Here is a 17,715-nt window from a genome sequence, read left to right as displayed (position 1 = left end):
TGGCTACCGTCCCTTCCACCCCCGTGGAAGGGTGGTTCCCCCTGCCACTTTCCCCACTTCTGCGGGGGAGCGGCACACTGCCGGCCGGCTCTCTCGGGGGCTGCTCAGGTGTTCCTTCAGATAGATGTTCCTGGTGCATGTTGTCTCTCTCCTCCTTTATAGTCCTCTTCCACCAATCCCAACTCTGCTACCCACACGCCGAGTACGCTGCTCTCCTCCAATCAGGAGTGGGATCAGCTCCTGCAGGTTACTGGTTGAACTGGAGGCAGCTGCGTAGAAGTTGTTACTCCCTTCTCAGCGCCATATTGTGGGAGAGCAGATGCATAGAATAAGTCTTAATTCCAGTAACAGTCTAGTCCGAGTTGATCCCCACAGAGGTAAGATACATCTTGCAAACATTCTCCTAAATGGACCATACCCATTTAGACACAGGCTGTGGAATCAGGTGAACGTAAGATCCAGTTCGAGTTTGGCCTATTCCTGACCAGAAGAGGCTTGGAAACCTAGCTCTTCCAGCCAGCCATCTTCTCATCCATGAAGTTAGACACAGTAATACCATTCACTCCCTAGGATGACCGTGAGGATAAAATGAAAAAGTGAACAAGCTTGGAGGTAGAGTTTCTATCCCCTTGGACAATTACTCCCCCTCAACATGAATGTTGTTGCATCCCATCTTCTCACTTTCTTTTAAGTCTTTTAGCTACAACCCATTTTAGGATTTAAAAAATTTTATTCTTTACTGTTACCTTGCACACATAAGAGTACTCTCCTAGTAAATTGTTTCACTAATGACATCATTGCAGAAGGTTTGCAACATTCCTTTTGTAAAACAAATTTTTCTTTCTGACTTCATTTAAAAAATTAGAAAATATAGAAAAGCAGAAAGATGAAAAAGTCCTCAAAATCCCACCATCTAAAGGAAACCGTTAACAGCGTGCTATGTGCTTGTTTGCTAGGACGTGCTTTTATTAACCTTGCAATCACAAATCTGAGGAGCTCAGGGCAACCCTGGTGTCCACGAGGTGTGAACTGCTCTTGACTTCCATGGTTGCTGTAGGCCAGCAGGATCCGCCCACTGGACAGGCTTCATCCTGTTCTCTCCAGCTTCACCTTGGAAGGGGAAAGGTCTCTTGAAGTCTTTGTTGCTAGGTTGCAAGTTTTGTTTACTTTACTAATTTTAAGAGGCCTCAAATTTTATATGTTAGCCTCATGTTTCTAAACAGGGGAAGTAAAGAATGCTGGGAAATCTTTGGCTCAGTGGAAGCCTTTGAGAGAGCAAGAGGGGAAGAAAATTACTCTTTTATTGTCAGGTTTGCCAAATGATCTCTGAAAAGCTGTGATATCATTCATTGCTGTGCCAAGCTGAATCGAAAGTGCGCATCTTGGCAGCCATCTAGAGTGAGCATATAATTCCTTAGGGTGGGTATAGGATTTTATCAGAAATAGTTCCATAGGCAGTATTTACATAACTGTGTTGGAGTGTGAGAATAAACACAGCTGTGGCATTGCCCTAAATATTTCTATTCAGCAGGGAATTAAAAGAGAACTTTATCGCTGAACTACAGATAAACACAATTCATCAAGCAGTGGTCAGTTCAACTGGGGAACAAAATAGGAGTTATAAAAGATTGGCTTGCTGAAAATAGCTCCAATCAGCCACTCTGACTTTATTGCTCCTTTGCTCCCTCCCTCCATCTTTCCTAGTTCCAGAAATGTAGGACTCATCCATTCTCAAGGAAGTTGTCTAGATTTCCTTTACCCTAAGAAGGAAGTCAGAGCAATCTCAGCTTCTGAGTGGGGCCCACTCTGGGTCTGCCTGCTTCTGTGTGCTTTGCACCTGTCCATCTTTTTCTTTTGGGGCTCTAGTGCTGAGTGTTTGGTGGGAGAAGGTTCAAATTCCAATGTGTATTGAAAGGAACACATGCAAGCCACAGTTCTACATGGTCTGATTCTTATGAGTTTCTTTGGATGTCTCTGTATTTTCAACATTAATGCCTTCCTGGTTCAACTATGCATGGGAAGATACTTACATGATATACCAGTTTCTGGGATTTCCATAACAAAATACAACAAACTAGACTGCTTGAAATTTATTCTTTCTTAGTTTTGGAAACAGAATCAGAAATTGATATCTTGGCAGGTTAGTTGCTTCTGAATGTTTGCCTCTCCTAGCTCACTGTGATTCTTGAAATACTTGATCTTCCTTGTCTTGTGGCTACATCACTCCCACCTTTGCCTGCATCTTCACATTGAGGTCTTGTCTCTGTATTTTCTGTCTCTTACAATGACATTCTCATTTATTTAAGACCCAATGGAATCCAGCAAGTGGATGACTGAGATATTAAGGTATCTCATCTCAATTTTTATGTTAATTACATATGCAAAGATCCCATTCTGAGATCTGTGTTCTGGCACAGCTGGTGCAGCCCAACCACTGCCTGCCATGCTGGTATACCACATGGGCACTGGTTCAAATCCTGGCTGCTCCATTCTGATCCAGCTCCCTGCTAATGTGCCTGGTATAGCCATCAGAGATGGCCCAAGTACTTGGGCCCCTACTACCTATATGGGAGACCTGGATGGAGTCCAGGCTCCTGGCTTCACCATGGCCCAGCTGTGGCTGTTGCAGCCATTTGGGGAGTGAACCAATAGATGAAAGATTGATATTCCCTCCCTCCCTCCCTCCCTTGTCCCCCCTCCCCCCCATGAGAGACCCTATTCCAAATCGCACTTGGAGCTTTCACATGGAGCAGAATTTTGGAGGGATACTATTCAACCTGCTATACATTAGCATTTTGTAAACAGGGCCCATGTGCTGCACGTGCCTCTACAGTACCCCATGCATGCCAGGCACCTCGTAAGTGTTCTGAAATTCTCTTAAATTGGCTGTTATCAAATATCACAAAAATGGAAAGAAAAAAATCACAACATGATTCTAACTCCATTTTGCAGTCCAAAAGGTTAACTGGGATTTTAGCTCAGTATGCATGCCTTGTCTCTTTACTAACAGTGTAGATAAGAGAAAGCTGACTTGTACATGGTGTGTGGATTTCTCCAGATAACACAAAAGTGTGATGTTTGCTAGTATGGTTCCTTTTTCCAGTTACTGAGTCAACAAAGAGTCAAAATGCTGAAAACATAGATGGTAACTGCTAACATCAGCATTTGAGGTCACAAAGAACTTTTCAATATCATATTTGTGACTGAAGTAACTCTGTGAAGCTTATTATTATCCCCTTTATTGTCATCATCAGCACTTTATTGTCACTTTATTGTCATCACTGTCACCACCACTTCTGTCTTACAGTGGATGAGGAAACTCATAGAAATCGAGTGACTTACTTGTGACCAATGTTGGAGTTAGGACTTGTAAGTTGTTTTTAACAATAGCCCAACTCAACTGGCTTCCACAAAAAGCAGAACATATAAGCTGAGTTCGAGGATATTCATAATGTCAGATGCAGCTGGATCTAGTCTCAGGTCTCAGCTCTTCTTTCCTATATGTTAGTTTTATTTGCTGGCATACCCTCCCCACTTAATGGCAAAATGGCCACTACAGATCCATGAATATATCTGACTCCTTAGTGTATATGATGAAAAACATTTCCTTTATCAATTACTCCAGCAGAAATCCTAGACTTGGATCTCCTTGCATAAATTGGTTCGTATCTGCAAACCTCAAACCATCCAGTCTCAGACCATATAGAATGAGAGTAAGGAAAAAGCCTGTTACCAAAGGGGAAATGGGGACAGTACGCAGAACAACAGATGTCCATGAGGAAGCATAGTTTATAAATGACAGAATTTAGATTTGCATGAGGTTGTTTTTTTTTTTTTAAGATTTATTTATTTGAAAGAGTTACACAGAGAGAGAAGGAGAGGCAGAGAGAGAGAGGTCTTTCATCTGCTGGTTCACTCCCCAGGTGGCCAAAATTGGCGGAGCTGTGCCAATATGAAGCCAAGAGCCAGGAGCTTCTTCTGGGTCTCCCACGCAGGTGCAGGGGCCCAAGGACTTGGGCCATTTTCTACTGCTTTCCCAGGCCATAGCAGAGAGCTGGATCAGAAGTGGAGCAGCCGGGACTTGAACCGATGCTTACGTGGGATGCTGGCACTGCAGGCAGCAGCTTTCCCCATTACACCAAGGCGCTGGCCCCAGTACTAGGTTGTTTTAATCATTAGCCCAATCCTGCTGCTCCACGTTCTCCTTTTCCTCTTCTATTCAGATATGTTGAATGCACAATGCATGCATGTGAAACCAAATACAGAAGATGCAGTTACACCATAAAAGTCTAACTTCTAATCTTATTCTGTTGCCATTTAATTTCCCTGCCAATTGTACCCACCTCTGCCCCTCTCCAGGGATAGTCTCCACATTTGTAAGCATTTAGCTCAATCATTTCTGCCTCAATGATAGAATACTGTTCTCATGGTTCAGGCCTGTGCTCTCTGCTTTCCATTGCATCACAAACTTTTGACTCTCTGACCTGAATGACTTTAACCATCCGGGCCCAGTAGCATTTTAACACATTTCGTAGTTATTTTTCAACCCTGAGGTTTTCATATTTTCTTTTTCTTCCTCTCTTCTCTTTCCTCCTCTCACCCTATTTCACTTCCTCATTGTCACCTTCTATGTGTTTAAATATTGATCAGGTTAACTATTATGTTTTAAAACTGTCTTTTAAAAATAATGTGCAGCATTAAATATTTGTCTCTACAAAATGGTTCTTCTTGGGTTTGCTGTCAGCAAAAAACAGAACGAATAAATCATTTCCCCTCTTTTTTCACTGCTCATTGTTACAGGTTAGCTCAGGCCATGGGAAAACAAAGGAACTTCAATAGATGGCTATAGCTCTCACATAGTCTATGGCCACAATTCATGTTAACTTGTACTCATGAATATAAGTTTCATATAACTCTTTTGGGTAGAAAAGAAAGAGGTAGATGGCATATAAGGTGAGGTATTATCAGGTTTGCTCAGATCTTTGAGTATCACATGAAAGACTCATCTCTCTCAAAAGCAATTTTCCCCATTTCAAGATGTTAGAGATAGTCCTTGTATAACTTTTGAAATGCTTATTTAGAAAGAATGGCAGATAGAGAGCAAGACAGAGACAGAGACAGAGACAGAGAGATCTTCCATCTGCTGGTTCACTCCCCAAATGCCCACAGTGGCCAGAGCATGGTTAGGCTGAAGCCAGAGGATTGGAGCTCCATGCAGGTCTCCTAGATGAGTGTCAGGAGCCCAGATGCTTGAGCCATCATCAGCTGCCTCCCCGGATGATGCATCATCAGGGAGCTAGATTGGAAGCAGAATGTTTTGAACTTGAATTGGCATTCTGATGGGTGATGCCATCCTCCCAAGTGGTGGCTTAACCCACTGTGCCATAATGCTCACCCCTGAATAATGGTGTTTTTTTTTTTTTTTGACAGGCAGAGTGGACAGTGAGAGAGAGAGACAGAGAGAAAGGTCTTCCTTGACCGTTGGTTCACCCTCCAATGGCCGCTGCAGCCGGCGCACCGCGCCTATCCGAAGGCAGGAGCCAGGTGCTTCTCCTGGTCTCCCATGGGGTGCAGGGCCCAAGCACTTGGGCCATCCTCCACTGCACTCCCTGGCCACAGCAGAGAGCTGGCCTGGAAGAGGGGCAACTGGGACAGAATCCGACGCCCCAACCGGGACTAGAACCCGGTGTGCCGGCACCGCAAGGCAGAGGATTAGCCTACTGAGCCGCGGCACTGGCTGAATAATATTTTAATATTTCCCAGTACTTGCATTGTCTTTCAAGTCCAGATACTCTAGAAAGGAGTTGAACCAAAGACTTCCCTGAAGACCTAGTTGGTCAACTGTAATTTTATTATGTACAAAACTAGGAAGATTAGTCATTGCAAGCTAGAAATATTTAGCAAGATGAGCTTGGCACTGCAACATCTCATGCTCATGTTTTTCTCACAGAATATTTCCAAGAATCTTGAGAGGCAAGTTTATTGAACCATTTCATGGATAAGGAGATTGAGACTCAGGAGAGAGGCAATTTGCCTAAGAGGTCACAGCCAACAACTCTTGGAGCCAATCTGAAGTGCAAATCTATAGCATGCATGCTTTACATTAGAACACAGGCTGCTGAGAGACCCACGACTTGATCATCCCTGGAACAGAATTTTTTTCTCTTCATACACTGGAATGTGTGTTGTATTCCATCACATTTTGGTAAAGTGAGATGAGAAGTCAAATTAGACCAAAGAATGTGCATTTAGGTTTGTGCTAGGTAGTTGAGATATAATTCTATATAAAGGAAGAATTTTTAAAAATTGTAGAAAACTTAAAAGTTTATTTTGGTGCAAAAAAATGAGGTAACTGCATAGTTTTCCACAATATGGATTTCACATGACCTTTTTTTATTTGAAAGGCAGACAGGGAGAGAGAGACAGAAATGGGTCTCCCATCTGCTGGTTCATTCTCCAGATGCCTGTGACAGCCAGGGTTTCGCAAGGCAGAAGCCAGGATCCAGGAACTCCATCTGGTTTCCCACATGGGTTGCAGGGACTCAATTACTTGAGCCATCACCTGCTGTCTCCCAGGGTGCATAAGAACAGCAAGAAGCTGAAATCAGGAGTGGAGCTGAGAAGCCAACTCAGATACTGCAAAATGGGATGCAAGCAACACAAGCAGCACGTTAAATGCTAGGCCAAATACTTGTTCCCCGTCTGTGTGTGTGTGTGTGTGTGTATAATCACCTCATGAATTCATCTAAAATCTTGAGTTGTCACCTAGAGGTTTTTGGGCTTCAGGACACCAGGTACTCATTGTTTGCTTTAGGTAGAAGAGTTCATTGGTATAAAAAGAAGATAATTGTGCCTCATTTTCTTCTCCTCTGGATTTTGTTGGATTAAGGGAGTGGGCTACATGTTGATTGCTGTATTCTTTCTCTTATTTATTGCACAAATAATTGAGACATGTTCTATGCCATACCCTTGCCAGACCAGGCAACAGCCCTTGACCCACTGTAATTTTGGAATATTTCAAGCTATTCCCTGATGCTGTAAATAACAGGCTCTTTCTCATCTCCTCTTGTCATTGACTCCTGTTTTAAGTTCACTGTATACTCTGTAGAAAGAATAGTCTACTTCCTTCACCCAAATCCATAAGCTTGTAATAAACTTCTGGTTCACCACTCTAAAATCTGTCACCCAACACTTAGAAACAGGCTGTTTCCCAAATCTTGCTTTATCCAAAGCCTGTCTGTAGAGAGGGAAAAGGGATGAAAATATCATTCTATTCTTGGCATTGTATCTATAAACCAAGTGGAATATATGTTACAAATAAAAAATTAAAAAAGTCTTTTAAAAAACATCTCTGAAATAGTTTCAGGATATATTTATGGGGACTGGTACTGTGGCACAGTAGGCTAAGCCTTAGCCTGCAGTACAACATCCCATATGGGCACTGGTTTGTGTCCCGGCTCTTCCTCTTCTGATCCAGCTCTCTGTTTATGGCCTGGGAAAGGAGTAGAAGATGGCCTAAGTGCTTGGGCTTCTGCACCCAGGTGGCAGATCTGGAAGACCTTCCTGGCCCCTGGCTTTGGCCTGACTCAGCTCCAGCTGTTGTAGCCATCTGGGAAGTGAACCAGTGGATGAAAAACCTTTCTGTCTCTCCCTCTCTCTGTAACTCTGTCTCTCAAATAAATGAACAAAATCTTTAAAAAATATATAAGAATTCATAGGTATGTCTTTTTTTATTCTCCCTTGTATCCTATTGGGGCTCAATTCTGCTTTTGAATGTGCACTGGACTTAGTGCCTCAATTCTAACAAAAAGAATAAGCCAAAAATCATGGTATCTGACTTTAGATCCCATGTCATAAAAGCATATAGCAGTTCTTCCATTTTCTTTGGAGGAAACCAGCTCCATGTCTAGAGAGGCCCAAGTTGCAAGGAAATGAGACCGCCAACCTACAGTCCTGAAAGGTAGTTGTCTTAGAAATGGATCTTCTGTGACAATCAACCCTTCAGATGTCTACAACCCAATTGGTATCCTGACTGCATGCTTACATGATCTCCTGAGACAGAACCACCCCACTAAGCACTCCCGAATTCAATCCTTACACAACTGTGCATTTCTAAGCCGCTAGTTGGGAGAACTTGTTACTGAGAAGCACGCTACACACCCTCCAAGAGCCCTCTGTTGTGCTGCCCTTCTGTTGACAGCCACTGATGGGAGCAGATCTTCAGGGAGCTTGACCTTGGACTCAGAGAGGTCTTCTGTTGTCCTCAGTCTACATAATTTGTGCAACATTTAAGGCATGTGCATACATACATACACACATGCATACCAGGCTTCTACCCTGGAGATTCTTAATTTGTGGGGGATGTGGTCCAAGCATCTATATTTAACAGAATGATATCTAAAAACCTATTTGAGCATTTCTGAACACTCATTGAGTTGAAAACCTTGCTGCTTTTATTGGCTATAAAAGGCCACTGGCTTTTCTCCTCTATCGTCTGGGCTAATTCTTAGAAGACTGGCTAGGGAGAGATCAATTTACCATGAAGCACGTCCATCTCAGTCTCTGTGGAAGCTTGGCAAACTACCAGGCTCAGTGATTTTTCTTAGCACCCTACAGAGCAGCCCTGTTTGAACTTGGATTGCATCGGATTTGCCCAGTTGGTGACTGGTGGGCCCCACTCCTGGAATTCCTAACTAAGTGAGTTCAGGATGGGAACCCATAATGAACTTTTTTAGTAAGCGTTCAGGTGGCACTGCTGCTGGTGTGGCTACACTTTGAGAACCCCTGCTATGCAGGATAGGACCTGGTATTTAAACTTTGTCTCAGAAGTAGTCCAACACTCCCCTGCCCTTTTACTTTCAGGCGACAACAATGAAAACAACAAAAGCTCATCTGTTTTTCTGAGACAAAAGTAATGACCAATGATGAAAATTCTATGTTGCTTAGAGAATAGTAACTGCAAAGGGACGACAGGGGGCACTTCTGGTATGCGTGTAATGTTCTATTCCTTGAACTGAGTCTTGGTTATGTGAACAATGTCCTTTGCAAAAGTGCTGTCAAGCTGTATACCTACAGTTTGTGTAATTCTCTATGTTATGCTTTCAATGTTTACTCAAAATTTAATAATAAATGCTGTCAAAACCTGGGCTTCCACATCACTAGCTAGCACCTCTGTGTGCAGGTCTGCTTTCTCTGAAGGGCAGGCTGGCAACTCAACAGCAGGAATATTCTTTGTGTTCTCCTGGCATCCTTTATGTGTGTGTGATACCTGGGGAGTGACTGCTTCGCAGGCTGTCTTTTCTTGAAAAACAAGTCTGCGTCTTCAAAAGAAATTATTGTAAATGAAATACCTGCAAGTTTTAAATTCCCAGAATAATATATCTTGATAGAATAATTTAAAAAGCAAGCTGAGCTCTCCTTAATGCTTTCTGAGTATCACAGTTTAGTTCCTCTTGCAATTTTAATGAAGGGGAAGAACTTTGAAAGGGGAAGAATACTCACGCATGAAACTTTTTTTCTTTGGCTGAGGATACCTGTCACCTACGGCTTCCCGTTTCATCACATAAGACCTGGAGAGGCTGAACAAGGAGACTTATTTTGTAAATTGCTTAAGAAGAATGTTAAATATTTCTAAAACACCTTCAAAAACATTCCACTTTCCAAATCAGACCTTTTCTACAATTTCAGTTTGTGGGTAGAAAGGTTTACTCTCCAGGTTGGTTTCAGATGTTAGTGAGGCCAGGTTGCATTGAGAATTCTGACTTGCAGATTGGTTATTTTGAAAATCAGAAGCAAAGTATGACACTATTGAGCATATTTGTTTATGATATATAGTGGACCTCAGACCCTGCAGGAGCAAGTATTGCCTTCCTATCAGATGTGGCCAATCTGAGGGAGGGACACTGTAACACAGTAGTGTACTTCACAGGTCTTTGAGCCTAACGTGTTTGCATTTCCATAACACCAGCTGTGTGGCCTGATGTACATGCCATCATTCTCTCTCCCTCCCTCAACACACATTTTTTTAAGTGGGGTTAATAATACCAGTCATAGGGCTTTAAGAATTTCATATATAATATAAAAGGATTTAAAACTTTGCATGACACAAAGTACATTCTCAATGGTAGTAAAATTGTTAAGGGATAAAAGGAAATTAATAAATAATTTTAGGGGCTGGCGCTGTGCATAGTAGGCTAGGCCTCTGCCTGCAGCGCCAGCATCCCATATGGGCACCGGTTCGTGTCCTGGCTGCTGCTTCTCTGATCCAGCTCTCTGCTTGTGACCTGGGAAAGCAGTGGAAGATGGCCCAAGTGCTTGGGCCTCTGCACCCCACATGGGAGACAATGAGGAAGCTCGTGCTTTCAGATCAGCTCAGCTCTGGATTTTGCAACCATCTGGGGAGTAAACCAGTGGATGGAAGACCTTTCTCTCTCTCTCCCTCTTTCTGACTGTGACTCTACCTCTCAAATAAATAAAAAAATCTTAAAAATTTTTTTTCAGTTTGGAATCTCCCAAACTTTATCTTTCTACAGCAAATATGAATGAATAAATTATATTTATTTACATGTATATATAAATGAATAAATACTTTTTTCCTTCTTGTAATGAAAAACATCTATATAAAGACTATAGAGATGGAAAACAGGTTCGTGGTTGCCCAGGAGTTTGGGATGGTGTTGGGGAAGAGGGGAGAAGCATGAGTATAAAGAGGCAGATGAAAGGAGTACTTTGTGATGATAGAAGAATTCTGCATTTTTTAAAGGTTTATTCATTTGGAAGGCAGAGTTACAGAGAGGGAAAGAAATGGGAGGGGGGGATGGAGGAGAGCAGGCTTGAGTCCTGGCTGCTCCACTTCTCATCCAGCTCCCTGCTAATGCACCTAGGAAAGCAGACTATCAACTTTCTCATTTTGCTATTGTACTGTAGTCTGTAAAATATAACCTTTGGGGAGGACTAGGTGAAGGGCATACCAGTCTTCTTTGTACTTTTTGTGCAATTGCATATTAACCTATAATTACTTCAGAAAAATTTAAAAGCAGAAAATATCCATGAAGCATTTCTTCCTTTTATCAAAGCTATGGTATGAATTATGGGTTTTCTGTGTCTCCAGTGATGCAATTTGAATTCTGGCATAACTTTGGTGTTTCACTTGAAATATAATATTGTTAATGTGTCTCCCTCCCTTGTGTTACCCTTTTCTAGGCCAATTCAGTCCTTTACTGTAGAAGTCCAGGGGTTAAGTGGTAGTTAAATGTACCATGGACAAGGTTCCTGAAGAATGGAAAATTTAGTCATCTTTGATTCTAAAATAGTCTCAATTGATTAACACTGAGCAGTAGGCTGAAACACATAGTTAGATATTTCAGTCTACTGCCTGCCAGCAAGGATGTGAGTATATTATTCAAATCCTCTGTGGATTAAGGAACAAAGCAAATTAGTATCAGCTCATAGTGTAGGAGTCTTGATATGATCCTAATAATCCAATCAACTGAATAACAAGAAAACCAGACATCCTTAATTCAGGGTGATTTCCTGGTTGCACAGCTGTGTTTCAGAATGTAGTTCAATGTCTGGACACTCAATAAATGTTAATGAGTAAGTGAATGAATGAATGGTGGAACCATTGAAGAAAACCATGAGAAGCTGACATACAAGAGAAAATAATTAGTCCATTTTTGTGACCTAGGTCATGACAGAGCAAGGTCTATGAGAGAAACATTTTTTTAACTTTTATTTAATGAATATAAATTTCCAAAGTACAGCTTATGGATTACAATGGCTTCCCCCCCCCATAACTTCCCTCCCACCCACAACCCTCTCCTCTCCCACTCAATCTCCCCTTCCATTCACATCAAGATTCATTTTCGATTCTCTTTATATACAGAAGATCAGTTTAGCATACATTAAGTAAAGATTTCAACAGTTTGCACCCACATAGAAACACAAAGTGAAAAATACTGTTTGAATACTAGTTATAGCATTAAATCACAATGTACAGCACATTAAGGACAGAGATCCTACATGAGGAGTAAGTGCACAGTGACTCCTGTTGTTGACTTAACAAATTGACACTCTTGTTTATGGCATCAGTAATCTCCCTAGGCTCTTGTCATGAGTCGTCAAGGCTATGGAAGCCTTTTGATTTCACCAACTCTGATCATATGTAGACAAGGTCGTAGTCAAAGTGGAAGTTCTCTCCTCCCTTCAGAGAAAGGTACCTCCTTCTTTGATGACCTGTTCTTTCCACTGGGATCTCACTCGCAGAGATCTTTCATGTAGGGTTTTTTTGGTTTTGTTTTGTTTTATTTTTTCTGCCAGAGTGTTTTGGCTTTCCATGCCTGTAATACTTATGAGAGAAACTTCTAAGTCTTCTGTCTTCATTTTTTTAGGCAACTTGAAATCCACTCTCCAGATACTAAGCACACAGTGATCCTAAGGAGCAAGGACACAGCCACTGCCCAGGCTTGGTTCAGTGCTATCCATTCCAACGTTAGTGACCTGCAGAGCCGAGTGATGGCAGAGGTCAGAGAGCAGCTGGGGAAAGCGGGCATTGCTGGGAGCCGAGAGATCAGACATCTTGGCTGGCTTGCAGAAAAGGTAAGGAAAACATCATTCTCTATAATCGTCATCTTCCTCTCAGCTTCTACCAGCACTGAAGTGCTCTCATGCATCTCAACAGTCTGTGTGTCTCTATATTACGTTTGTGAAACTGTTTCTTAATAAGCTTTGATGTCCCCTGCATACAATTGTATGTGGCAATTTGCAGGTGGTTTCTCAGTGTTGAGGGGATGAATGAGTGAATTGATGAATACTTTGAGTTTCATGTCTGTGTGTGAAGGGCAGGGAAAATAAACTCACAACAGGCAGAGTTGAACTTGTTGCTAAAAGGTGTGGGTTTTCATTAGACTGTTCATTAATAACCCAGATATTTTAATGATGATTGAGTTCTACATTTAAGAATAACAACAATGATGTTAACAGCAGGAGTTCCTTGAACAACTACCATGTGCTGACTCTCTTTGCCTATAATCTTAAAACTTTTTGTACTCTTAACCCAGCAGGTTCTAAATGTCATCATTAATGAGCACCCACTTTTCTGAGGTTCAGCACTAGTCAAGGGGGAGTAAAAATACATAAGATTTAGCTTCTGTCTCAGGAAGGACAGCAGCTGTGGAAAAGACCATGTCCCATTAACACTGTCAATCTGATTTCTTTCTCAATGTTCCATGATATGGTTAAGATCATAAAACTCATTTTGTGGCCATTTCTTGGGGGACTTTTCCCTTCTCTTCATTTTAAATGATTGAGCCTTTGCCATTGTCCTGGCACCTGATTGCTTTCCCTTGAACCTGACCTTGAGTGTGCAGAAACATTGGGCTTTTGAGACAGTTTGACCTCCCAGTGACTCCCATTCTATCTGGTACTAAGTAGGAATAACGATCATTGCCATAACAGCTTTCCTGCCAAGGAGCCCTGTCATCTAGGTAGGCCCAATGTAACAGCACTTGAAAATAATACTAACATGGAATTCAGCTGTTTTCCACCATTGTTCTTTGTTTACACCAGTTCACACAAGAGTCTCAGCCACAAAGTTCAACACAAAATGGGTTTGGTTTAGTACTGCCCCATTTTTCGCAGATTTTAAAACACTAAAGGGGCCGGCGCCGCGGCCCACTAGGCTAATCCTCCGCCTGCAGCGCCGGCACACCAGGTTCTAGTCCCAGTCGGGGCGCCGGATTCTGTCCCGGTTGCCCCTCTTCCAGGCCAGCTCTCTGCTATGGCCAGGGAGTGCAGTGGAGGATGGCCCAAGTGCTTGGGCCCTGCACCCCATGGGAGACCAGGATAAGTACCTGGCTCCTGCCATCGGATCAGTGCAGCGCGCCGGCCACGGCGGCCACTGGAGTGTGAACCAACGGTCAAGGAAGACCTTTCTCTCTGTCTCTCTCTCTCTCACTGTCCACTCTGCCTGTCAAACACACACACACACACACACACACACACACACTAAAGGGACACTGCAGGTGGTGGGAGCTAGAATGTCATAAGAATCAAATCATAGGGGCCGGCACCATGGCACAGTAGATTAATCCTCTGCCTGTGGCACCGGTATCCCCTCTGGGCGCCATTTCTCATCCCAGCTGCCCCTCTTCCAATCCAGCTCTCTGCTATGGCCTGGGAAAGCAACAGAAGATGACCCAAGTGCTTGGGCCCCTGCACCCACGTGGGAGACCCTGAAGAAGCTTCTGGCTCCTGGCTTCGGATCGGCCCAGCTCTGGCCGTTGCAGCATCTGGGGAGTGAACCAACAGAAGAAAGACCTTTCTGTCTCTCCCTTTCACTGTCTGTAACTCTACCTCTCAAATAAATAAAATCTTTAAAAAAAAAAAAAAAGAATCAAACGATAGGCCCCTTTCATGAATTCTCTTATGTGTTAGGCATCTCGGTGAAAAAAACACCATAAGTCTGGTTGATTGATATAATCTTTAGAAGTAGCAGTATCTCCCCTTATATTCTCTCCAAGCCCTATTTGAGACATTTCAGTTGCAAATGACAGACCACTCAACACAGCTGGAGCAAAAAATGCTTGTAGGGTTCCTTGTTACTGCAGTGTTCAAGGATAAGCTTCAGGCTTGGTGGGATTATAATGAGCCCGCCTCTTCATCCCTTTATTGCCCTGTCCATTTTGTCAGTTCACTTCCAGGCAAGCCCTCTCTACTTTATCTAATGGTCCCAGACACGTGTTTTTCCTTGAACCTGGTTGTCTCTGTGAATAGAGGCCTTTTTGTTTCAAATGTTCCAGAAGAGGTCTGAGATTAAGTTTAATTGGACCGACTGGGATCAGTTGTTCAGTCCTATTTGCGGCTGGGGTCAGCCTCATTCAAGTCATGAGAGATGAGTGAGGAGGGATCTCTACAGGACAATTGAGGTGTTGTGTGAGGAATAAAGTGAATAGATACTGGAGACGCAAAACCAACAGATATTGGCTAAAAACAGGCGGAGTTGCTTGTGGTGAGGAGTGTCCTCACCTGGTTAAGGTCCTCAGTGTTCTTGGAGATGGACCATAGATTTCACTTCCTGGCAGAAGATGGATGGAATACTCAACAGAAATACTTGGAGAGGATCTTTTCAGATGTATTTTATTTGAAAGAATAACAGAAAGGGGAAGAGACAGAGTGATCTTGCATCCACTGGTTCACTGCCCAAACAACCACGATGGCCAGGGCTCAGCCCAGCTAAAGTCAGGAGCCAGGAACTCCATCTGGGTCTTCCACATGAGTGACATGGGCTGAAGTACTTGAGCCATCTTCTGCTGCTTTCCCAGGTGCATTAGCAAAGAGTTGGATTGAAAGCAGTTCAGCTGGGACTTAAACCAGCTCTGCAATATGGGATGCCCGTGTTGCAAGTGGTGGCTGAACCTGCTGTGCTGCAACACTGACCCCATAGAGGGGATTTAATATATGGATAGTTATTGAGAAGTGGCCAAGGTAAGGGAAACCAGTAACAGATGTAGAAGCTCTCCAAGGCTAACTGCAGTGCGAGGCCACTCCCATCTCTGCATCTGAGAGGGGAAAGGGAAAGAGCTGTTCCCTGAAACCACCAAAGCTTGCAACAGCAGAAAAGCCCACCTACTACTATGAGTTGTGGTCTTTGAGAAACACAGCCCCACGACCCCTGCTCAGTGATTTCTGGCTGGTGTCTTTCATTACCTGAAGCTGAGTGGAGGGAAGCCACATTAATGCAAATGATTAAGGAGACATAGCGGAAGAAAGCGCAGAGACTACAGTTGCAGAGGCCAAAGGAGGCTTCCCAGGACACATGTCCCCGCACCTGATGACCAGCTGAGGTGATCTCAACTGTTGAAGGTATTTTTTCACATCTTTTCAAATGCAAATTATGTATAAAGACATTGCTATTTGAATAACTGAAAAGATTTTGTGTCATTTTTAGTGATATTGGAATTTTTTCCAAAGGTCTACATTTTGTCATTTATAAATTATTTTATGACTTTTCTCAACCCAGATTACTAGGCATTCCCATGTTAGCAGCAATAAAGATGTATAAGCCGGCACAGTGACTCAATAGGCTAATCCTCTGCCTTGCGGCGCCGGCACACTGGGTTTTAGTCCGGGTCGGGGCGCCGGATTCTGTCCCGGTTGCCCCTCTTCCAGGCCAGCTCTCTGCTGTGGCCAGGGAGTGCAGTGGAGGATGGCCCAAGTGCTTGGGCCCTGCACCCAATGGGAGACCAGGAGAAGCACTTGGCTTCTGCCTTCGGATCAGCGCAATGCGCCGGCCACAGCGCACCAGCCGTGGCGGCCATTGGAGGGTGAACCAGTGGCAAGGGAAGACCTTTCTCTCTGTTTCTCTCTCTCACTGTCCACTCTGCCTGTCAAAAAAAATGTATAAAAACTTCTTTTGTTTTTATAATCTTATAATTAAAATAATTATGAATATCTTAAATATATTTTGTGTATTCAAAAAGGCATTAGCAACTTATCATGGACAATTGTGTTTTTTTTTTTAACTTTTATTTAATGAATATAAATTTCCAAAGTATGGCTTATGGATTACAATGGCTTCCCCCCCATAACGTCCCTCCCACCCGCAACCCTCCCCTTTCCCACTCCCTCTCCCCTTCCATTCACATCAAGATTCATTTTCGATTCTCTTTTATACAGATCAGTTTAGCATACATTAAGTAAAGATTTCAACAGTTTGTACCCCCATAGAAACACAATGTGAAATATACTGTTTGAATACTCATTATAGCATCAAATCTCAATGTACAGCACATTAAGGACAGAGATCCTACATGAGGAGTAAGTGCACAGTGACTCCTGTTGTTGACTTTACAAATCGACACTCCTGTTTATGGCATCAGTAATCTCCCTATGCTCCAGTCACGAGTTTCCAAGGCTATGGAAGCCTTTTGAGTTCTCCGACTCTTATCTTGTTTAGACAAGGTCATAGTCTAAGTGGAGGTTCTCTCCTCCCTTCAGAGAAAGGTACCTCCTTCTTTGAAGACCTGTTCTTTCCACTGAGATCTCACTCACAGAGATCCCTCATTTAGGTTTTTGTTGTTGTTGTTGTTTGGTTTTTTTTTTTTTTTTTTGCCGGAGTGTCTTGGCTTTCCATGCCTGAAATACTCTCATGGGCTTTTCAGCCAGATCGGAATGCCTTTAGGGCTGATTCTGAGGCCAGAGTGCTATTTAGGCCATCTGCCATTCTATGAGTCTGCTGAGTATCTCGCTTCCCATATCATGGACAATTGTTAGAGGCAAGAATGTATTTTATTGCCTTCATCTTCAAAACTTCTGTAAAATTTGCTATATATCAAGTGCAAGAGAACAAAGCCAAGCTACAATTATTACTTTGTTTAAGGGAAAGAGCTTATTGGGGAAAACCCAACAGACTGGAGGGAAGGGCAAAGAAGGAAAAGAGGGAGGAGAGCGTAAGTTAGAGACAGAGAAAGAGGTCAGGTGATGGAGAGAGAGAGAAAGAGCGAGCAAGCCAAGTGTTCAAGAACAAGTCCTTTTAAAACTTTGCCCGAAGGGCGGGCAGGGAAGTAGGAGCAATGAATCCCATTATGATGGGGGTGGAGCTGATGGTTGGACCATGTGGCTACCTGGCTTCCAGCAATGGCGGCAGGGCTAAAGCCTAGAATGGTGTCAGAGTATAGATTGTGCCATAGTAAAACTTTGCCATTTTACTAACATTAC

General features: G+C 43.0%; 1 protein-coding gene across 1 annotated transcript in view; it reads left to right on the top strand.

Moving 5' to 3' along the window:
• The window catches only part of SNTB1 (syntrophin beta 1), a 292,673-nt gene that overhangs the window by 170,441 nt on the left and 104,517 nt on the right, over nucleotides 1–17,715 (top strand). Inside the window, exon 3 of the mRNA XM_002710756.5 lies at nucleotides 12,390–12,597. Within this exon, the coding sequence (XP_002710802.2) occupies nucleotides 12,390–12,597 (208 nt within the window). The remainder of the gene's footprint in view (nucleotides 1–12,389; nucleotides 12,598–17,715) is intronic.

This window comes from Oryctolagus cuniculus, chromosome 6, assembly GCF_964237555.1.
Source record: "Oryctolagus cuniculus chromosome 6, mOryCun1.1, whole genome shotgun sequence".
In the NCBI taxonomy this organism is placed as follows: Eukaryota; Metazoa; Chordata; class Mammalia; order Lagomorpha; family Leporidae; genus Oryctolagus; species Oryctolagus cuniculus.
Note: the sequence above shows the minus strand (reverse complement) of the source record. Positions and strands in the feature narration are given on the sequence as shown.